At 43.7% G+C, this 23,169-nt stretch overlaps 1 protein-coding gene across 2 annotated transcripts in view; it reads left to right on the top strand.

Annotated features, from left to right (window-relative positions):
* Nucleotides 1–18,975, top strand: part of LOC131911238 (serpin B9-like) — a 65,408-nt gene extending 46,433 nt beyond the window's left edge. The window contains exons 2-7 of one of the 2 annotated variants that reach the window (XM_059263217.1): nucleotides 5,384–5,558; nucleotides 11,886–12,023; nucleotides 12,510–12,627; nucleotides 14,571–14,713; nucleotides 17,037–17,192; nucleotides 18,571–18,975. In XM_059263217.1, the coding sequence (XP_059119200.1) occupies nucleotides 5,394–5,558; nucleotides 11,886–12,023; nucleotides 12,510–12,627; nucleotides 14,571–14,713; nucleotides 17,037–17,192; nucleotides 18,571–18,975 (1,125 nt within the window). In that variant the 5' untranslated portion in view covers nucleotides 5,384–5,393. Of the gene's footprint in view, nucleotides 1–5,383; nucleotides 5,559–10,831; nucleotides 11,000–11,885; nucleotides 12,024–12,509; nucleotides 12,628–14,570; nucleotides 14,714–17,036; nucleotides 17,193–18,570 lie in introns of those variants that run through there. The other variant, XM_059263216.1, reaches the window with a different exon arrangement.
* The last annotated feature ends 4,194 nt before the right edge of the window (nucleotides 18,976–23,169 follow it).

The following is a 23,169-nucleotide window of genomic DNA, read 5'->3' as shown; positions in this document are numbered from 1 at the left end:
GTGGGATATATAACACTATGAACCCCAAGTTTGTGTTGGAGTTGATTGTAGCAGGAATCTTAAAAGGTCTTATTAATTAAATCAAACCTAAGGCCAGTTATTGGGGTGAAGGCTGGAAGATCAGAGAAGCAGAACAAGCCACAGCTACCTCACCTCGCCAGCTCCTCAGCTGATCCTGTTTCCTCAGACTGGAAGCTTCTCAGTCCTCATCGAGAAGGAATCTCAGCTGAACTGTGCTGCTCAAAGCCTAAAAGCTTAATCAGCCAAATGCTTCTAGTTTCTGGTCCTCATGCCTTATATATCTTTCTGCTTTCTGCCATCACTCCCTGGGATTAAAGGGTCACTTTCTGGAATTAAAGGCGTGAGTCACCACGCCTGGCTGTTTCCAATGTGGCCTTGAACTCACAGAGATCCAGAGGGATTTCTGCCTCTGGAATGCTAGGATTAAAGGCGTGTGCTACCACAGCCTATCCTCTATGTTTAATATTGTGGCTGTTCTCTTCTCTGACCCCAGATAAATTTATTAGTGTGCACAATATTTTGGGGAACACAATACCACCACAGTTGATTAAACATATCAACCTTGGGTCAGGAGGCAGAGCCAGCAACTAGTTGACAGAAAGTAATCATAGAGAGTCAGATGGCATCTAAAAGACAGAGAGATGCACAGGTAGTAGTAGGGAGGTGCTGAGAGCTGCTGGTAGCAAGAGGCCATGGGAATATATAGCAAGTGACAACTAATGTTCAGCAGGTAGACCCACAATGCTCTCTGATGGGGAGCCCCACCTGCCAAGGACATGGAGTTACTGACTGTAAACAATCAGTTGCTCCTGTCTGTAATTTCTCTCATGTGCCATTTCATTTCTTCCCTAAGAACAGCTATGAGTGTTTTCCCACTGCATTATCTCATGTATATATTCTATCTGTTGGGCACATATATCCATGGATGGTCAGGAAGATGACTTCTCACTAATCTGTATAATTTTGATCTATAAAAAATATACTAGGATATGCTTCACAATTAGATCTATTGTCCCTGGAGGACTGTAGAACTTAAAACTGTGCCTTGTTCCTTCAACTCAGACTAACATAAGAAAATAACAATTTTTCCCCAATCTAAGAAAAGCTACATACATTTTGCTAATTTAAAACCTCAGAGCAGTTTCAAACTAGACTGAATGTTTCTGTAAATGGATCGTAAGTTAAAAACTTTACAGAGATGCACAAGGTTAGAGTTGCAGACGTCTAACCAAGGTTATTAACACAAAGCAGCCTAAATACTATGCCAATTCTAACCAAGGTTATTAACACAAAGCAGCCTAAAACACTATGCTAATTCTAACCAAGGTTGTTAACACAAAGCTACCTAAGATATGATGCCAATTCTTCTCTTGCTAGTCTATTTGATAAGACCTGACCTTCTGCAGATCTCTGCAGCTTGTCTCTCCATGCACTATGCCCCTGACTTCAGGTCTCAGTCTTACACCAGGAACCTTGAAAATGGGCATTGCCATGGTTACTTGACTCCCTCAGATATTGGCCTTTGTAAATTTTTTCGTACAAAAAGTTTGTTGTAAATATATGTAGGACGGATAAAGGGAAAAGCTGAGAAGAATGAGAGCTGAGGATTAGAGCTGAGAAGATTTAGTACTAGGGTAGAGCAATAAAGAGACAGGACTGGATCAGCAGCCATGTGAGGTTTTCCTCAACCCTCACATTAGAGATATCCTAAATTCCCTTCACTTTGCTGTAGCATCTATCCTGAATCCTGGAGGTGACTTTGCAAGCTGGACTCCAAGGCCACTGATAGGGAAGGACTTCAAGTGTGGCAGTCTTTTTTGGTTTGGTGGAACAGAAGGAAGCACTCTTTTTGGAGACACTGGTGAAGAGGGAAGGTCATCTAGTTGCTTTTCAACCTCCCTGCTGACTCCCAAGTCTTATTGATAAATAGAACTATAGAGATTTGTTTAAAACTACATTTATTGGCAGGGGTAGGAGGAGGATCTGGTGAGATGTTAAAGTCCAGCTAGGTGGCTATTAGAGAAGTGGGCCAGTAACTGTGGAGCTACAATTATTAGCTGAAAGAGCAGTATATTCAAGTGCAGCTGCTGTGCTCGGGATAAAACAACTCAGATGTGCATTTGGAATTATAATTGCACCACTTAAAGTGGTAGCTTTATCTGTCAATGTTTCCCATCTTAGATATCCTCCCCAACTAAACCCTATGGTCACCAAGGGCCAGGTTGGCAGAATCTCTGGCCTGGACATCACCATGGCTTCAGTGGCAGTGCAGGACACTCATATTTGTGTGACTCCAGTGGTGGCCACTGGAAACCAACAGATTCAAGATAATGGTCAGTTCCTGGGAAGACCATCTGTGGAACCAAAATAAGACCAAAATGCTTTCACCCTAAAACTAAAGCCTAAGACTTCTCCTTTTAGCTACAGGCCATAAGTTACTGGAACAGGTCAGGAGTTACTGAAACTAGTCAGTCCAGATTCCAGAAACCAGGAAGTGTAAAAGTATAGAGTCAAAAGGTAGTCAGGAGGTAATGACTGCCGGACTATGGAATGTCCTCTCCCTGGTTCCCTAGGTAACTGTTTGACCATAGAATGTCCCAACCCTCATTTCCATAGTGACTGTGTAATCACCATATGCCCCCATCTAGGGGCAGCCAATGAGAAATGGTGACGGGCAACCACCTCCCTAGAATGAAAATTGAATCGTAATTTCTGGCATTCCTAGACACAAACCAATCAGAATTGTACCCATACAAGCACCCCTAAATGATGTAACCTTGTGATTTTTTGCCTTTGAAAACTGAGCTTGCAGAGAGGTGGGCACTTCCTCCAGCCTCCACTGCCTTGGATCCATTGGATGATGTCCCTGCCTAGGCTTGTATTGCTTTTGGATATCCCGAATTAAACCTTGCTTTTGCATTCTGGTATGCTCATCCTCAGTGGTCTCTCTGGGGGTCACGATCTGGGCACAACACATCTATAAAATCTTTGTTGATAGATACCATCTGTCAAGGATCAGGAGATCTCGCTTGATCATATCTTATCAATCCTAAGCTGGAACAAATCCACAGCCTCTTGCTTCCTTTGAAAACAGAAGCAGAGCCTCCTTGCCAAAGCAACATATCCTTAGAACAAATTTTGAAGTCAAGATACTATAAAATATATATATTCAACACAGCAGCCTTTGCAATCAAATGTCTCTCTCAAGTTAAAAATCCTAAAGACAACAGAATCCAGACTCTGTTATTTTCATCTTTATGTGGCTTAACTTTTATATTATTTTTATTGTCTCTCTAAAGACTTTATTTTTTTAAACATCTATTTCTTTATATAACTGCATATACTCCTTTTCCTCTCTCTTCCAAGTCTACATACATTTTTACACATATTGTAAAATATTTAGAGTTTTATTTCATCTGAATCTGTCTTATTATGAATCTATAGTCCTTCTCTGACCAGGAGAGATTTTAAACTGTTAAGCTGCCTGGTGACTTTGGCTGTTGAGCCCACCCCCACAGCTTCTCAACATGGCAGAGATACTTTTACTGCCAGATCTGGAATCTATGTTCACCACCAAGTCTGGGAAGCAGTGGGTCTATACCTCCATCAAACATTTAGCCCGGAAACTTTTTTTGTCTATACTAGCAAAAGCTAAATCCACCATGCAGTGAGTGCTCTGCACAGCTTCGAGACACCTCTGTGGATTGCAGCAGGAATCCACCATGCTGAAGGTCAAGCCCACATGCTGTCCTGTGAGTTACTTTTCCCCTCCCTTTCTCCTTGTTTTGTTAGCCAGGTGATTAACTCTTTTGTTTGAGAGTAGCTTGGAATGTTAGATGCACCCAGGCCTGAGGTAGAGTCCAATCTCTTGGTCAGAAGGAAATAGCTTTTCCTTCATGGGTCTCAACAGAGAGCCCTGAGCACAGCTCCTGCAACATTCCTCCCTGCGAAAAGGTACCATTCGATCATTTGGGAGATGGGCTAAAGTTAGAAATAAATGTAACTCATTTTTTACCATGATTATCTAGAGATCCAGATTTACAGAGCTCCGTTCTAGCATTCCTTGGCCAGTGAACCATGAACATTACTGAAACTGACTCTTTTGGTGGCCCTAGCCCCTCAAGTGCCTAGCCAATTTCTATGTCCTTTTCTTGTCATTGGGAACACTGGACTGTGAAGAAATGCTAGATGAAGTTAATTCAGGTTACGTGTGTGTGTGTGTGTGTGTGTGTGTGTGTGTGTGTGTGTGTGTGTGTTGTGGGGGGTTGTAGGGGGGCAGTTACTTTGTGATAGGACTATTCCTAAGGATGTTTGTACCTTTCTGGTGTGGTTTAGGACTATGCTGTGATATTTGATGTACTGAGTAATCTTTGGGTTAAGGTCATGAGATCAGGGATTTTAGTGCTGGGAGCCCAGGTTACAGGGATGGCTGATGTTATCATTTCATATTGGGAGTGTCCTGTGTTTCAGGACTACCCTCAGTAACTGCACCTATGACTTGTGTCATCACACAGAGAGGGAGCATATGGTTCACACTTAGCTCCAAAAACCAGGTTCACCTGGCACCTCTATCTGCGTGTCTGTTTTCATGGATTGACATGTAGAATCAGCAGACAGAAACCAACAGCAAATAGAAAAAACTGGGAGGGAAGCCAGGTGTGGTGCTGCACACTTGTAGTCCCAGTACTCAGGAGGCTGAGGCAGAGAGATGATAGTTTGAGGCCAGCCTGGGCTTGAGTTCAGAGTTGCCTCCTGGGTGCTGGGATTAAAGGAGTGTGCCACCATCTCAGGGCCCAAAGAATCTCACAGTCCAGCCTAGATGTCCACAGCAGTAGTGTAAAGCTGTGCTGTGTATTCTGTTCAGATCACTACATCTGGGCACACTTCTCTTCCCTGTGGCCTCTTGCATTCCCTTCCCATGCTCTGTGAGTTCTCAGCCCCTGCTCAGAGGGGGCTGATGGAAAATCTTAGAACTGTTGTACTGTCTAACTGGGGAAGGGAATTTCACAACTGCATGGGGGTGATGTCAGAGCTGACAGGACCTGCTTCTACAGTTGCCTGCTTTCAGCCTGCACTGCTGCATTCGTAGACTTCCTGGCTGGTGGGTCCTTACCTGCCTCTTGTCCTCTGAGCCATTTCCTTCTGGTTCCCTGTGTACTGATTTCTGCACATGAGGAAGACAAGGCGCTGGCCTGAGTTAGCCCCAGCAGGGCTGTATCACATTCTGCATGTGACCTTTCATTTCCAGGCTGTGTTTTCCCTGTGTTCACTGAGGTGCAGCATCACTGTATGAATCAGAGTGAAGACCCAGCCTACACATCAGCCTGTATTCATGTGATACTGATTCAATCCCTCGTTCCAGACTCGCTATCATGGATCCTCTGCAGGAAGCAAATGGCACCTTTGCCTTAAACCTTTTGGAAATACTGGGTGAAGACGGCTCAGAAAATGTATTTTTCTCACCCATGAGCATCTCCTCGGCCCTGGCCATGGTCTTCATGGGGGCAAAGGGAAACACTGCAAGCCAGATGATTCAGGTAACCAGCACCATTTCCCACCAGATAGATACCATGGACTGTCAGTTCTCCACGTGCCATCAAGCAGGAAGTACAGTGAGGATGACACCAATAACTAACTTAAGGCAGATGCAGTAGATGCTGAAAAGAATTATGTGAGATCTAGACTATTAATAGTGACCTCTGCCCTGAAGGGAAGGCCCATGTTCCAACAGACTACATGTAGGAAATAAAAGACAAACAAAGAGAAAAAAGTCAGAGCATTCCAGACAAAAATTATTATGGCCTTTAAATAGAAGGAGGAGGAGGATAAATAGCACAATTGCAGGGAGGACTCTGGAGGGAGCAGGGGTGAGGAAGAAGGAGAAGCAGAACAGGAAGGAGAAACTGTGTCAGAGGACACACGGAGAAGGAGGGACAATAACTATGGGCCAGCTGTGTCGGTGATGTGGGACCAAAGTGAAAAGTGTCCCCAAGAACACAAGTTAAGGCAGGAGATGGTCAGAAGTTTTTGGTCAAAGCAGAGGAGCTAGAGAAGCTGGAGGAAGGGATGGTTGAAATCCCCTCCAGGGTGGAGAACACAGGGTGACTGAGGGACACAGATTCTGCACGTAAGCAAGCCAACCTTCCCTCCAGCAAGATGAGACAGAAAGCCAGAAGCCTCTGTCCCTTCAGCAGCTGTCACTCCCTGCTGGGTCAGGGGTCAGAAGACAAGGGGTGTGAGCAGCCTCTGGAAACATGGAGCCAAGCAACAGAAAGTGAGCACCCTGGGGAAGCCAATGGCACCAGGAAGCTTCTGGGAGGAAGAGATTGGTGAAAAGCTGGCCTTCCATAAGCCAGGAAGGAGAGCACATGGAGAGGAGAGATTTCTAGACAGAGTGTGTCACAGGTAGTGTGAAATTGAGTGAGCTCTCAGGCTCAGCCATATGGAACCTTGATCTTGGGGAGAAATATAGGTGTGAACTTCTCTCTTTGTGTCCTGTCATCCAGAGACCCAGGCTCCTACTAGATTCTTCTTTCTCAAGGGACCAGGAGTTCACTGACTCTCACCTATCCCCACCCTGCAGAGGACAGAGCTGGATGAGGTCAGGCCAGTCCCTCTTCCTCTGGCCTGGGGCTCTGAGCATGATGTCAGCCCCCTGCAGTGAATAAAAGGCCTTCCTGAACAGGAAAGGATGCTAAGCTGCACTCCAGGAGCATCAAGCCTTGAACACTGCTTCAGGAGGCTGTGAAGTTGGCAGGTGAGGGCTACTGGCTCAGTCCAAGGCTGTGGGACTGGCAGAGGCAAGCTTTAGAAGGTCCAGCCTGAGTCCAGGGGAATGTCCAGGACCTGAGGGTTAGCAAAAGTGACAGAGGGCAAGTGGTGTCTGGTGGGCGTTCACAGAGGGGACTTCTCTAGAAATCCCAGTGGTCAGTGGTAGTGAGGCTGGTCTTAGGGCTGGAGTCTTGAAGCTTTATTGATCCATCTCAGTCAGGCATAGGTGCTGCAGGGTCTTAGGGGCCTTCTCCACTGTCCTCTGTCCTGCTTCCCCTCATATCCCACAACATAGCCCATTTGATTATCTCTGCCATCTTCTCAAGGGTTTGTAAAATAATGTCTCTTACTTCTGGACCCTTTTAGATCAGCAGGCTCTTCACCAGTCCTAGCTCTCTTCATTCCAATTATAAAATCAGTGATCCCATGGTGACTGGACATCCTCAAATGCCACCTTTAACCAGGTGCTCAGAACTGGAGGGCCAGACATCTTCCTTGTGTAATGACATGGCATGCAGGAGCCTTGGTGCATTAGTGTCCCAGTGGGTGAGGGAGACACGCCATACAGACGCAAGGTGGGTGGCATCACAGGTTGGAAAGTCACTCACACCCCAGGCACGGCATTCACTTGGAGAGAGTTTATCATAAGAGAGAGATAGAGAGAGAAAGAGAGGGAAAGAGGGAGAGAGGAAGAACGAGACAGAGAGAAAGAGGGAAAGTGGAGGTGTCTACACCTCATGGTGAAAAAGGAAGGAAGGAGGAAGAGGAAGAACAAGGGAGGGGTTTCCCTAAAAGAGGATTTAGTCCAGGATTCAGGGCAGGTCTCCAAGGGGCAGGCCAGAATGCCAACATTCCTCCATGTTGATTATTATAAAAAGTTGAGTGATGGATAGCAAGTGAGGGAATAAGGGCACTGAATTCCAAGACTGCTTTCTGCTGATTGTGGGGCAAAGTGGGAGAGGGAAGTTGGGAGTTGGGATCATGTACAGAGGGATGTGTGAGTGAAGGAGCATTCAGTTGGCTGTCATTGTGGCCACCTCAGACGTGGAGATCTCAATCCTGTTCCTTGAGGGAGCTGAAAAAACAGGTTGCTGTAACATGAAACTTAAAAGGCCTTATTAATAAAAACGAACCTGGGGCCAGGTATTGGGGTAAATACTGGAAGATCTGAGAGACAGAACAAGCCACAGCTAACCTCACCTTGCCAATTCTTCAGCATATCTTGTTTCTTCACACTGAAAGCCTCTGAGTCATCTGAATGCATCTCAGCTGAACTGCTGCTAAAAGATAAAAGCTTTAAAAGGCTCTAATTCCTGGTCCTGATGCCTTATATACCTTTCTGCTTCCTGCCATCACTTCCTGGGATTAAAGGTGTGTGTCTGTGTGTCACCATGCCTGGCTGTTTCCAGTGTGGCTTTGAACTTGCAGAAATCCAGACCAATCTCTGCCTCTAGAACGATAGGATTAAGGACGTGTGCTACTGCTGTCTGACCTCTATGTTTAATATTGTGGCTGTTCTGTTCTCTGACCCCCAGATAAGTTTATTGGGGTGCATAATATATCAACTACAGGTTGCTAGGAGAAAAAAATAGATTGCTACCATTGGTCTCATGAGCGGGGCTAGCCACAGGAAGAGAGATAACTGTCAGAAAGAATGGAACAAAGAAGTGTCCTGGTTGTACTGAAGAGGCAAGGGTGAATGAGTGAGACACATGGGTGGATATGCCCTTTATTGAGACATCTTGAAAAACCAGGTTCTGGTTGCAGGGTAGGTTCCTGCTTGAGTCTGGAGAGCTGGTACTAGCAGTGAATTGAAGGATGATGTGTTCTTTAGGAGGACATGAGCCATGACATCTCTTGTTTCTCTGGAGGTGGGGGGTGCATCCATACAGGGGGAATCCTCTGTTGGTGGTTGGCATCCTCAGAGCTGGTGCAGGGACTGGTGTATCTGGAGGACCCTCTCTGGGTTGGCCTGTCCCAGGAGGAAGTGAAATTGTAAAATAAGCTTGAAAATGGGTGGGGTCAAAATGGGCTCTGGAGACTGTTAATTTTCTTCAGACCAGATATCTTGACATAGTAACAGCATCTTTTCCAGGAGCCTGCAGGTATCTGTCAGACAGCTGGAGGAGATTTATATCCTGGTGTCATGGCAAAAGGCTATGACTTTGGGTTAAAAAGTATGAACATTTCCTGGCTTCAGCCCAATGAAATATCTGTAAATCTATAACCAGAAGAAATTTACTGAATGGAAGAGGCTGACGGAGCAGAGGAGGAGGGAGGCTTCCCTAACCATCATCAGAGTGAACAGAAGTGAGACAGCTTTCCTATCTTCATATAGACAAACCTTAAAACTGTTTCTTTTATCTGATTATCCAGGAGATACTGAGAGAAGTCAATAGTAAAAAGTTACACTGACATCTGTTCTCTTGAGTTTATCTAGTCCTGTAACAAGGTAAATTATGTCTAGACCTTGTAGTAGCCCTAGGAAAGTGAGACCTGTGAATTTTATATAGAGAACTGAGAAGGCAGCTGAAGCAAAGCCTGGTCATCAGATGGAATCAGAGTTCTGAGAAGGCTAAATCATATCTGAGTGCACCAAGCAGCTTTTGAATCTATTAAAAATGACAGGGACCAGTCCATACCCAGGTCTCCACATGGTTGGAGGCAGAAGTATCAGAACAGCATCTATCTTCGCACCTACTGAGGCACCAAGCCATCAAGGCCCCCTTGTACCATGTCATTACACTGTGTCTTCAGAGAGCTCCAAGTGTGGTGGAGACACAGTCAGCAAGAGAAAGGACTGCACTTAGGAGTGATGACAGAACTGGCTGAGGCAGCGTCACTAGGGTGACAGAGCAGAGGCCCTGAGGTTGCCCTGCCCCAGTGAAGGAGGGAAGGGTGAGTAGTTTGAACTCAGTGACGGAGAGGGGGTAGATGACCTTCTGGGTGGAATAAACAGTACTTCAAGGATTCAGAAGCAACTTTAAAGGGACATCAGGATGGGCAGGAGTGTAGGGGTCACACGGTGGGTCAGATGAAAAGACCAAGCAGTAGGCCAGTCATTTAAATAAAGCTGCCCCAACTTTCCTGAAGAGACTTGGAGGAATTATGGGGAAGAGTCACAGGATCTGGGCACAATCTCAGGATGCTGTGTTCTTCTGTCTGGGGAGAGGGAAGAAGTATGGATTGTGATGTTCTGAGACTCCCTAGGCTGGCTATCTGATCTGCATTTAAGCACTGTAGAAAGCACTCGGGAACACACTTCCAGTGTTCAAAGGTCATATGAGAGTCAGAGCACAGCCATGGGATGTGCAGGGACTCAGATTTGGGATATTGTGGCAGGAGCAGTCACTTAGTCTGGGCCAAGCTGTCCATTCATCTGGGAGTGAGGTATGCTCCACAGAGAAACAGCCTGGTGCCATTACCTGATCAAAGCCTCCTGAGCAGCCACTGCAGGTGGATGCTCCCTGCTCCACAGCAGAGCTGGTGACACCAGCCTGTCTTTGGGTCTCATTCAGCATCTCCATGTCTGTCCTGTAGCAGCTGCAAATGCAGGGACTCTGTCTAATGCACACCTGGACATCTCAGAGGAGTCTTCACAGGCAGACCCAGAATGCAGCTTTGCTGAAGCCAGGCTAGAGGACCTGGATGCTCATGTCTGTTTTCTTCTTCCCTTCCTCATTTCCTCCTCCTCCTATTTATCCTCCAGGCCACCATCTTCAGAGAGAGGAGCTGGCGTGTATGGAAGGAGACTAGAGGCCCCCTCTCTCAGCAGAGTCCTGTGTGCAGTCCTGATGATTTGACCTCTACCTATGCAGATGACACAGACGCTAGTTTGGTCTGCTGTCATGACCACACTTAGATAATAATTCTAAGATTAGAAGAACTGTGACCAAGTATGAATTTTAAAGTCCAATTTTAAGTACTTTTGGGCTTTGAATGAGAACCAAGAGTAGAGTCCCAGATTCCCTGAGTCAGATCAATGAACCTTCAGTGCTGTGTTGAGTACCATTTCTCCTTTGTCTCCAGACTCTGCATCATGAATTCTCTGTCTGAAGCAAATGGCACCTTTGCCATCCACCTTTTAAAGATGCTCTGTGAAAGCAACCCTTCGAAAAATGTATGTTACTCTCCTGTGAGCATCTCCTCTGCTCTAGCTATGGTCCTCTTGGGGGCGAAGGGAGACACTGCAGTCCAGATGTCTCAGGTAAGCTGTCTGTCACCCCTCACCTGCTTCACATGCCTAAGAGTTGCTGAGAAGGGAGGGTAGGAATGTGCACACACTGTTTCATGGGGCAGGGGCCAAAGTGGAAAAAAGCCAGTCTAATCCTGTGAGACCTCCTTCTTTAAAAAAAAATTTTTGTTTTTAATTTATGTACATTGATGTTTTGCCCACATTTATGTCTGTACAAGGATCTGAAAGTCCCTGGAACAGGAGTTTCATACAGTTGTGAGCTTCCATGTGGATGTTGGAAATTGAACCTCTGGAAATACAGCCAGTGCTCTTAACTGCTGAGCCATCTCTCTACCCTGACCCCTACCTCAGGACTTCTTTCAGGGCAATGAGCTTTCCAGAATAATAACTTGGAGGAAATCTCAAAATTTTGACCAGACTTACCTAGAAAATGGTGCACAAATAGATTCATGCTAGCCATGTGGCACAGGGCTTTAATTCCAGCTACTAAGGTGAGTGAGAAAGGAGGATCCCCGTCCAAGGCTAGCAATGGCAACTTAGTTTCAAATGAAAAGTTTTTTCAAAGGTGGAGGGAAGGCCTTGTGAGCATAACTCAGTGGTAGAGCTGGTAAACTCTTGCTTAGCATTTGTTTAGAGCTAGGGTCAGTCCCAAGTATTACAATGGAAAAGAAAGATGTTGAAATCATTTGAGGCATGGGTTGCTAAGACCTATATTATTTTTAGAGTAATAGACTTGTAATTATTCTTTAGCAATTAAAGCTAATTCCTGCTTTTAATTGGCTTCGCATCAGAGCCTCCCTTACCTCACTACCTGAGTAACTCTTCAGCTTGAAAATTATATTTACAACCACAACATCTCATCACTGAGTTCATAATATTTTATTCTATTCCTTCACAGGCACTTGGTTTAAACACAGAGAAAGACGTTCATCAAGGCTTCCAGCGGCTGCTCAGTAACCTGAACAAGCCCAACAGAAAATACTCGCTTAGAACTGCCAACAGGCTCTTTGCAGAGAGCACTTGTGAATTCCTCCCAGTAAGTTGTATCAGTAGAATGATGTCAATTGTAGTCAAATACTTTTTGCTACAGATCACAGAGGAAGGACCCTAAAAAACTTGGGAAAATAAAGGATCAAGTTCTAGTCATTGTGATTGTTTACATCTCTACTACCTGCACTTGAAAACTTAGAAGACAGAGACAGAAAGGTCCTGAGTTCCTGGCCAGCCTGGGCTACATAGTGAATCTTGCCCAAAGATCACAGTTCTATATTGATATCTTGAAATATTTCAAATCAGAAATATTTTTATTTTTATTTATTCATGTAATTTTTAATTTATTCATATCTGGTTATTCCCACTTACAAGGCCTAGTATAAAAAGATGTTTGTTCTTTAAAGTGATATTTACACTCATTTTAATTTTGGTTGTATTTTATTTTTTAATGCCATAGTATTCAGAAGGTTGGAACACTTGCTGACACTATATTTTGCAATGTTACCTCACTGAACTTGTTTCTTTCCAGACATTTAAGGAGTCCTGTCTTCAGTTCTACCACTCGGAGCTGGAGCAGCTGTCCTTTGTCAAAGCAGCAGAGGAGTCCCGGAAACACATAAACACATGGGTCTCCAAACAGACTGAAGGTCAGGATTTCAAGTTATTTCACACCCCACATTCTTGTACTTTCCATCCATTCCTCCTTCCTCTTCCCTCCCTCCTTTCTCTTAACTTCCCTTCTCCCCCCACTGACTAATCTCACTGTTATTTCAGAGTCAAGGGGATACAGACCAGCTAGGTCACATGATATAATTTAGACCTCAGTGAATTCATGGAGATTTTACTCAGACACTCAGACTTTATAAACAGAGTTGTTTGTGTATTTCTCTAGGAGAGAGGGGCTGATACAAATGTCCTGAGAACTCATGGGCCTGATTTCTAGTCTAACAGATTGCATTAGAAAACAGCGGTGGTCTCCATTGGCAGGCCAGGTGACTCCACCATTTTTGAGATGGAGATGCACGGGTAGACCTTGGCCATAATCTTGCCCTTGGGCTGGATTTTACTACAGTCTGTGTTACCTCAGTCAACACCACCTTTACCTCTGAAGAGGAGTCCTGTTTCTGCTTCCACATTTCCTGCTTCAGATCCCTTCCTTACATTTGATGAAACTAGTGAGACTTGATTTTCTCTGTAAGGGCTGTTTAGTTACACTGACCCAATGGGGGTTGAACTTAGTTGTTTTTAATTCAGAGATGACATGTTTCAGCATTGGTCTTGGAGATCATTGAGATCATTGATAATTAAACCATTCAGATGTCTCTGTAACAGTAGGTATATTCCTATTTCTGCTGAGAGAGAGAAAAAGAAAGAGAAAGAAAGATACAGACAGACAGAATAGAATGAGAATATTTTCTTAACATCTCAGCAATTGTTTGTGAGTTTTTTGTTGGAGTCTTTACCTCTTATGCACTCTTATATTTTTGGTTGTGAGCCTAGCCTTTAACGGCTGAGCCATCTCTCCAGCCCCTCTTATGCACTCTTGATGTCATAAATTAGCAAGGATTGTCTTGATCATTGAAAGGATACTCCTTAATAGAGAAGAAGAGAATGTGTCCTTCTATCTGCATTATCTCCTCTAGGAATGGATGGGACTCTGAAGTGAAGAATAGTAATACATCCTCCAAACTAGTAATTGTACTTGAGTCTCTGACATATTGTGGTATGTAGCCGGGCATGATGACAGAGTACTAGATGAGATGCTGTATTTCACAGTAGTGTATTAGTCAGAGTACTCTAAAGGAACAGAGTTTTACTAAGGGGATTTAATAGAATGGCACACACAATACAGGCTGAGTAATCAGCTACTGATCATCGGCTTATGGACAGGCTGAGAATCTGGTAGCTGCCCAGTCTATGAGGCTGGAGACCTTAACAGTCAGTTGGTAATGAAAAGCCTAGATGTTTCTGGAGAGTCACTAGTCTTAGTCCATATGGGCTCCAGTGTCAGCTGAAAATCGCAGTTGCAGAGATGTGAACAGTGTCGATGTACTCACCAGCAGGGACTGAGGCAGGCAGACCAAACAGTGCTGCTTCCCTCTCAGTCCTTATATCAGGGCAGCACAGGAAGCCTTTGGTTCCTTGGAAGAGCGTCCTCTCCATTAGTTACTCTTTCTGGGAATTGTCCTCACAGACCTGCCCAGAGACATGTCTCTTGGATGATTCCAGACCCAATATACATAGCAACCAACATTAGCATGCAGGTGGAAACTCTGGTGCCCTGTGACCTTTTTCACATTTCCTGTTTCTTTGTTTTTCATCCCAGAGTCACTTTTTCTGCTTTTCTCAAACCTGCTTTCCTTGAGAGACTTGGAAGTTTTTCAATATCCACACATTAGCCATGCTCTTCCTGTGCATGACATCAAGTCAAAAATGGGTGTTTGTATGTTGTTTTGATTTGTTTTTTAATATGTTTATCCACATTCCACAAACTTGAAAACATGATGCTTGGACCTGCCCAGATGTCATATCAGTTCATTTCTCACACATGTATAACATGAGCCTGAATGAATCTCTGCTTCCTCAAAAGGGAAAATTCCAGAGTTGCTGTCGGGTGGCTCAGTTGATTCTGAGACCAGGCTGGTTCTTGTCAATGCCTTATATTTCAAAGGAAAGTGGCAAAAAGAGTTTGACAAAGAATGCACAAGGGAAATGCCCTTTAAAGTGAACCAGGTAAGGAACAGTGTCCAAAGGTTTGTGACAGTGTGATGGAGAGATTGCATGGAAGGGTGTAATTGTAAATGTGTAGCTCTGGGGCTCATTGGTAGAGTTCACATGTCCTATGTCGGTGCTGGGTTTGATCCTCAGTGCAGAAAGAAAGAGAACAGGAAAGCACAGAAAACCATTTGAAACATATTTCTGAATGAAAGGTTAAACTGTAGAAAATGATAGGAATGAAGAGTATTTATACCCTGTGTTATTTTACATCCTGTTGGTGGCTCTTACTGCTTCTGATAATTTCTCATAAAACCATTGTTCCCACTTCATTTTAGAAATTAAATTTTCTTTATGTTCTAGAACAGCAAAACTAAGCTGCTAACAGTATAATCTATGTATGGAACATGAGGCAAAGTAGAAAGTAACATGAATATTTATGTAACAGAGCTATTTTTAATTAAAATAATCATATAAAATTATTGCACAATTTATCATTATTAAACAGTATTGATCACTTTCTAATATTGAAACTGAGTGACTAAGATTTCAGTCTTAATTGGATTATAATTTGAATTAAAGTAGATATTAGAATTGTTTGCCCTATACCTATAAAAATATAGTTTGATGTGGTTTGGAGCATCATGAATGATACACTCCTTACTATGTTTTTATTATGGGTGTTTTAAAAAGCTTTATAAAAATAAGTCCTTTTATTGAGTAATTTAATCTTCATTATGGGTGGTCTGTAGCAAATTTTTATGTTTAATGTACCACTGTAATTAAGATCTTCCCAGATGGTCAGCCCACTTCTGTGTTTAAAAAATACCTCTGGACTATCATAACAGAAAAAAACTGGATTAATCATAGAAATATTCACGAGAATCTGTCCAGACGGCCCCTAACTTTTCAAGTGTTGAAAAGAACTATCTACCTGTGATGGGTCATCAGACTGTAATGCATCACAAAGATGCATGGAGATCAGTCCAGAGGGTCCCCAATTTGTTGCCATTTAACTGGGAATTTCCTTCTCCCTATTGGGCTATCAGGATGGAGCTCTGCCCTAGCCTGTGAATACCTGTGCTCTAGAGCGCTCTGCTCTGTGGTGGGTTATAAGATTGTGATCCATCGTGAACCTCTGAGCATGTGTGCTCCTGTTTCCAGACTGTTTTCTGAGAGGATATATCTGTCTGTAGTCCCATTTATACCACTTTGAAAATATCTCCGTCTAGTTTATGAGAGCTTTTCTGTTATTTACAATTGCTTTCGCTGTTGCCTTAGATATAATGGTTGACAATGTTAGATGGTGGCAACCCTATTTCTGGTGTGCCGGTGATCATCTTTCCATTAGCATAGCAAACCCTGTGAGATAACCAAATTAAAGTAGGAAATATTTAATTGGGCTCATGGTTTCAGAAGTTTCAGTCTGGGTCAGTTGGTCCAATCACTCTGGGTTTTGGTGATGCAGTACAGCATGGAGGAAATGCATGGTGGGGGCTTGTTCACCTCACAGCAGTCAGGAAGCAAAAGAGAGAAACAAGAAGGAGTTGTAGTACAAAGATCTTCTTCAGGTGTTCCCCCCACCAATACTTAACTTTCTCCCAATAGGCCCTACCTCCTAAAGGTTTGTCCGGCTCCGAAAGGTGCTACCCTGTGGACAAAGGCTTTCGATCATTTTAGACCCAAGCAGGATTTTAAAATATTAATATTTGAGTGGCACATTTATTGCTGGATGACAAATCATCTTTCCCTAGTTAATCCTTATCCAGGTTGTTGCTCTGTCAAATTAGACAAGCTAGAGCCATTTGAAAAGAAGGACTTTGCACTGAGAAATTGCCTCTATAAGACTGGCCTAGAGGCAAGTCTGTTGGGCATTTTCTTCATTCTTGATTGGTGTGGGCCCAGCACATTGTGGGTAGCTCCAACCCTGGGCAGATGGTCCTGAGCTATGTAAGAAAACAGATTGAGTAATCCATGGGGAACAAGTCAATAAGTAGCATTCTTCATGGCTTTTACCTGAGTTCCTGATGACTTGCTTCAGTGATGGAATGTGACCTGAGAGTTGTAAGATGAAATAAACTCTTCCCTTCGCAGGTCGGTTTTGGTGATGGTGTTTCATCACAACTGTAGAACCCTATCTACAACAGTCCATGCAGCTTGCACTCAAATATTTTGATGATAGGAGGAAGAGGCTTATAGATATTGACTAAGTGTTCACTGTACCATGAATAGTGTTTTCATTGTGAGTGCTAAAAACACTTCTGCTGTTAAATTCCACTCATTTGGAAACCCTCTGAACTCTCTCATTAATATCTTTTATGTTCTGGATTCTTCTGTTCAGAGGGAGAAAAGACCAGTGCAGATGATGTATCAGGAAGACGTATTTAAACTTGCCTATGTGGAAGAAGTTCAGGCACAGGTGCTGGTGATGCCCTATGAGGGGATGGAGCTGAGCTTGGTGGTCCTGCTCCCAGATGATGGTGTGGACCTCAGCAAGGTGAGGCACTTCTCTCAATGTCCCTGAGAAGAATCCAGTGTCCATTCTCATTAGAACAGAAAGCAGTGTTTGCAGATTAGCAATTTCCATCTGAGTAGATGGTACCCAGCTTAGAGCTGAGTGCAGGTGCTGGTCTTTGGGTCAAAGCTGTGTCTGAGACTCCCATTGTGGGTTGTGTGACCTTGACACAGAACATAACTTCATCACTAAATGGAGATGGCTATCTGATAGGATAAAATGAAGACAACTCAGACAATGAACTCTACACATTGGCTTGGTATATAGCCACCCAAAATAAAGATAACCCATATCATGACCTTCCTTAGTATTTTCTTTTAGTATCTGAGAACATAAAATAGACAGTTTGCACTTTACCCAAACCAAGAGGAAGAGGAGGGATGCAGCTGAGGAGGACAGAGTCAGGCAGAGCATTATGACACATCTTGGTCTTCCTTGCAGCAGGGTACCCCACAGTGTGCCAGCCATCCTCTGAACAGTAGGCAGAGGAGTATGCATGACCTAAGGGATCTTTGTAAGCAGAACAGCTCCCCTGGCTCTCCCCATCCAGCTTCCTCACTGTGGCGTCTATGGTGTTAGTGTATCGTCACTGACAAAATGCCTGACATGAATTACCCGGGATAGGAAGGATTTATGTTGGATCACAGATTCAGAGGGTTCATTTCAAGTTACCTGTCCCCATCAATGGTTTCTAGAATGACAGAGACTACAGACCTTTCAATAAACAGGAAGCAGAGAAAGGAGAAGGGACAAAGGACCAAGGATGACCTTCATAGGTACACCTCCTGTAACTACTTCCTCATTCTGCTAGACCCCCTCATGTCTAAATCATAGGTGCATCACTAAATGTTGCTGCCAGCTTCAGAATAAGGGTTCAGTATGTGAGCCTTTGGGGGAAAGTTCCCTTGAAAGCCATAACAGGCCACAAAATGCATAGAATCCAACCCTGGATAGACCTTCGTTCTGGTGTGGCTCACACCAAAAGTCCTTATTTTTTCCACTTTTTAAAAAAGCTGCAATGATGTACTATCTTCAAAACTAAGTCTAGATCAAGAAAACAAAACAAATACAACCTAAACCATAATCACCTGACATGGACATCTGTCAGAATAAAAGATGTCTCAGAAATGATTTAGGAGAGGACAGCCAGGTCTTCCCAACCATCGGCTACTTCTCTTCCATGCCCATCTGTGAAGCCTCATACAAGCTCACAGGACAGGGGATCCTCACACTACCTGGCCACATGAATTGTCAGGTCCCCCCGTATAATGTTGTAGGGTAATGTGAGTGGGAAGTGCCTATGAGCTTCTGGGTAAGACCTCAACTGTGAATCTGAAAGTCTCTAATTCTGTTTTGTCAGGTGGAAAACAATCTCACTTTTGAGAAGTTAACATCCTGGACCAAACCAGACTTTATGAGGAGCACTGATGTTGGGGTTTTCCTTCCAAAATTTAAACTGCAAGAGAATTATGACATGAAGTCTGTGTTTCAGCACTTGGGAATGGTGGATATCTTCCAAGGGGGCAAAGCTGACTTATCAGGAATGTCTCTGGAGAGAAACCTGTGTGTGTCTAAGTGTGTTCACAAGAGTGTTGTGGAGGTGAATGAAGAAAGCACAGAGGCTGCAGCCTCCACCATGGTAAATATACACTATGACTCATGTGTTGATGGCCCAACGTTTTGTGCTGACCGCCCCTTCCTTTTCTTCATCAGGCACAATGAAACCAACACCCTCCTGTTCTGTGGCAGGTTCTCTTCTCCATAAAGACACATTTACTATGTGGGAAACAGTTCTCTATTCAGTATCTTCACAGCTCTTACAACCCTGTGAGGATGGACATATAGGTTGAACCCATGTTCCAAGATGGGGGCACTTTCCTCCTGGCAGCCTGATCTTAGGATGCCCACATTCCTCTCTCCTATTCCGACATTCATCAGTGCCCTTTGCCAGGTCACAGGATCACAGAGTGGTTGGGTTTCCTGTTGTGTAAACAACAAAGGAGGCAAACAATTCCCACAAGAGAGCCTACAAAGTTCTCTAGGGTGACCCTAAATAAATGCCCCCTCACTGCACAGACAAGCATGCCAGCTCTACATGCTGTGATTTCCTGGCTCCTCAACTCTCCCCATCACTTGCCTTAACCTGCTTACATCATAGTAAATGCTTCTGTGGATGATGACAGCTACTGCAGTTGACTAGTGATTGGTCCTTAATGCACATTTTAACTTCATTTTGCTTTACTGTCCACACTCACCAGGTATGTGCCCATCACTGTGTTAGGATTGGGGACAGGTGCAGACAGTGTGGTCTTCTAACTGCTGACCTTTACCACTTTCTCTCAACTCATCTATCATGAGAACTACCTTGGATTACTACATGTTCTCTTTGCAGAAATTATGCTTTTGTAGACTATTGTATTTCTCCACAACCAACTGTAATAGCTAAATTCTGTGAGTCCTTAAAAGCCATTTCAAAATAAATTTTGTTTTCTCACCAATCATATGTGTTGTGGGATATATAACACTATGAACCCCGAGTTTGTGTTGGAGTTGATTGTAGCAGGAATCTTAAAAAGTCTTATTAATTAAATCAAACCTGAGGCCAGTTATTGGGGTGAAGGCTGGAAGATCAGAGAAGCAGAAAAAGCCACAGCTACCTCACCTCACCAGCTCCTCAGCTGATCCTGTTTCCTCAGACTGGAAGCTTCTCAGTCCTCATCGAGAAGGAATCTCAGCTGAACTGTGCTGCTCAAAGCCTAAAAGCTTAATCAGCCAAATGCTTCTAGTTTCTGGTCCTCATGCCTTATATGTCTTTCTGCTTTCTGCCATCACTCCTTGGGATTAAAGGCTCACTTTCTGGGATTAAAGGCATGAGTCACCACGCCTGGCTGTTTCCAATGTGGCCTTGAACTCACAGAGATCCAGAGGGATCTCTGCCTCTGGAATGCTAGGATTAAAGTTGTGTGCTACCACAGCCTATCCTCTATGTTTAATATTGTGGCTGTCCTCTTCTCTGACCCCAGATAAATTTATTAGTGTGCACAATATTTTGGGGAACACAATACCACCACAGTTGATTAAACATATCAACCTTGGGTCAGGAGGCAGGGCCAGCAACTAGTTGACAGAAAGTAATCATAGAGAGTCAGATGGCATCTAAAAGACAGAGAGATGCACAGGTAGTAGTAGGGAGGTGCTGAGAGCTGCTGGTAGCAAGAGGCCATGGGAGTATACAGCAAGTGACAACTAATGTTCAGCAGGTAGACCCACAATGTTCTCTGATGGGGAGCCCCACCTGCCAAGGACATGGAGTTACTGACTGTAAACAATCAGTTGCTCCTGTCTGTAGTTTCTCTCATGTGCCATTTCATTTCTTCCCTAAGAACAGCTATGGGTGTTTTCCCACTGCATTATCTCATGTATATATTCCATCTGTTGGGCATATATATGCATGGATGGTCAGGAAGATGACTTCTCACTAATCTGTATAATTTTGATCTATAAAAAATATACTAGGATATGCTTCACAATTAGATCTATTGTCCCTGGAGGACTGTAGAACTTAAAGGTGTGCCTTTTTCCTTGAACTCAGACTAACATAAGAAAATAACAATTTCTCCCCAATCTAAGAAAAGCTACATACATTTTGCTGATTTAAAACCTCAGAGCAGTTTCAAACTAGACTGAATGTTTCTGTAAATGGATCATAAGTTAAAAACTTTACAGAGATGCACAAGGTTAGAGTTACAGACGTCTAACCAAGGTTATTAACACAAAGCAGCCTAAATACTATGCCAATTCTTTTTTTTTTTGGTTAGTCGAGACAGGGTTTCCCTGTGTAGCTTTGTGCCTTTCCTGGGACTCACTTTGTAGCCCAGGCTGGCCTCGAACTCACAGAGATCCGCCTGGCTCTGCCTCCCTAGTGCTGGGATTAAAGGCGTGCGCCACCACCGCCCGGCTTACTATGCCAATTCTAACCAAGGTTATTAACACAAAGCTACCTAAGATATGATGCCAATTCTTCTCTTGCTAGTCTATTTGATAAGACCTGACCTTCTGCAGATCTCCGCAGCTTGTCTCTCCATGCACTGTGCCCCTGACTTCAGGTCTCAGTCTTACACCAGGAACCTTGAAAATGGGCATTGCCATGGTTACTTGACTCCCTCAGATATTGGCCTTTGTAAATTTTTTAGTATAAAAAGTTTGTTGTAAATATATGTAGGATGGATAGAGGGAAAAGCTGAGAAGAATGAGAGCTGAGGATTAGAGCTGAGAAGATTTAGTACTAGGGTAGAACAATAAAGAGACAGGACTGGATCAGCAGCCATGTGAGTTTTTCCTCAACCCTCACATTAGAGATATCCTAAATTCCCTTCACTTTGCTGTAGCATCTGTCCTGAATCCTGGAGGTGACTTTGCAAGCTGGACTCCAAGGCCACTGATAGGGAAGGACTTCAAGTGTGGCAGTCTTTTTTGGTTTGGTGGAACAGAAGGAAGCACTCTTTTTGGAGACACTGATGAAGAGGGAAGGTCATCTAATTGCTTTTCAACCTCCCTGCTGACTCCCTAGACTTATTGATAAATAGAACTATAGAGATTTGTTTAAAACTACATTTATTGGCAGGGGTAGGAGGAGGATCTGGTGAGATGTTAAAGTCCAGCTGGGCTGCTATTAGAGAAGTGGGCCAGTAACTGTGGAGCTACAATTATTGCCTGAAAGAGAAGTATATTCAAGTGCAACTGCTGTGCTCAGGATAAAACAACTCAGATGAGCATTTGGAATTATAATTGCACCACTTAAAGTGGTAGCTTTATCTGTCAATGTTTCCCATCTTAGATATCCTCCCCAACTAAACCCTATGGTCACCAAGGGACAGGTTGGCAGAATCTCTGGCCTGGACATCACCATGGCTCCAGTGGCAATGCAGGACACTCATATTTGTGTGGCTCCAGTGGTGGCCACTGGACACCAACAAATTCAAGATAATGGTCAATTCCTGGGAAGACCATCTGTGGAACCAAAATAAGACCAAAATGCTTTCACCCTAAAACTAAAGCCTAAGACTTCTCCTTTTAGCTACAGGCCATAGGTTACTGGAACAGGTCAGGAGTTACTGAAACTTGTCAGTCCAGATTCCAGAAACCAGGAAGTGTAAAAATAAAAAGTCAAAAGGTAGTCAGGAGGTAATGACTGCCGGACTATGGAATGTCCTCTCCCTGGTTCCCTAGGTAACTGTTTGACCATGGAATGTCCCAACCCTCATTTCCATAGTGACTGTGTAATCACCAGATGCCCCCATCTAGGGGCAGCCAATGAGAAATGATGACAGGCAACCACCTCCCTAGAATGAAAATTGAATCGTAGTTTCTGGAATTCCTAGACACAAACCAATCAGAATTGTACCCATACAAGCACCCCTAAATGATGTAACCTTGTGATTTTTTTGCCTTTGAAAACTGAGCTTGCAGAGAGGTGGGCACTTCCTCCAGCCTCCACTGCGTTGGATCTATTGGACGATGTCCCTGCCTAGGCTTGTATTGCTTTTGGATATCCCAAATTAAACCTTGCTTTTGCATTCTGGTACACTCATCCTTGGTGGTCTCTCTGGGGGTCGCGATCTAGGCACAACACATCTATAAAATCTTTGTTGATAGACACCATCTGTCAAGGATCAGGAGATCTCGCTTGATCATATCTTATCAATCCTAAGCTGGAACAAATCCACAGCCTCTTGCTTCCTTTGAAAACAGAAGCAGAGCCTTCTTGCCAAAGCAACATATCCTTAGAACAAATTTTGAAGTCAAGATACTATAAAATATATATATTTAACACAGCAGCCTTTGCAATCAAATGTCTCTCTCAAGTTAAAAATCCTAAAGACAACAGAATCCAGACTCTGTTATTTTCATCTTTATGTGGCTTAACTTTTATATTATTTTTATTGTCTCTCTAAAGACT

The sequence above is a fragment of the Peromyscus eremicus genome, chromosome 5 (assembly GCF_949786415.1).
Source record: "Peromyscus eremicus chromosome 5, PerEre_H2_v1, whole genome shotgun sequence".
NCBI classification, from domain to species: Eukaryota; Metazoa; Chordata; class Mammalia; order Rodentia; family Cricetidae; genus Peromyscus; species Peromyscus eremicus.
This window is presented reverse-complemented; position numbering and strand designations above follow the sequence as displayed.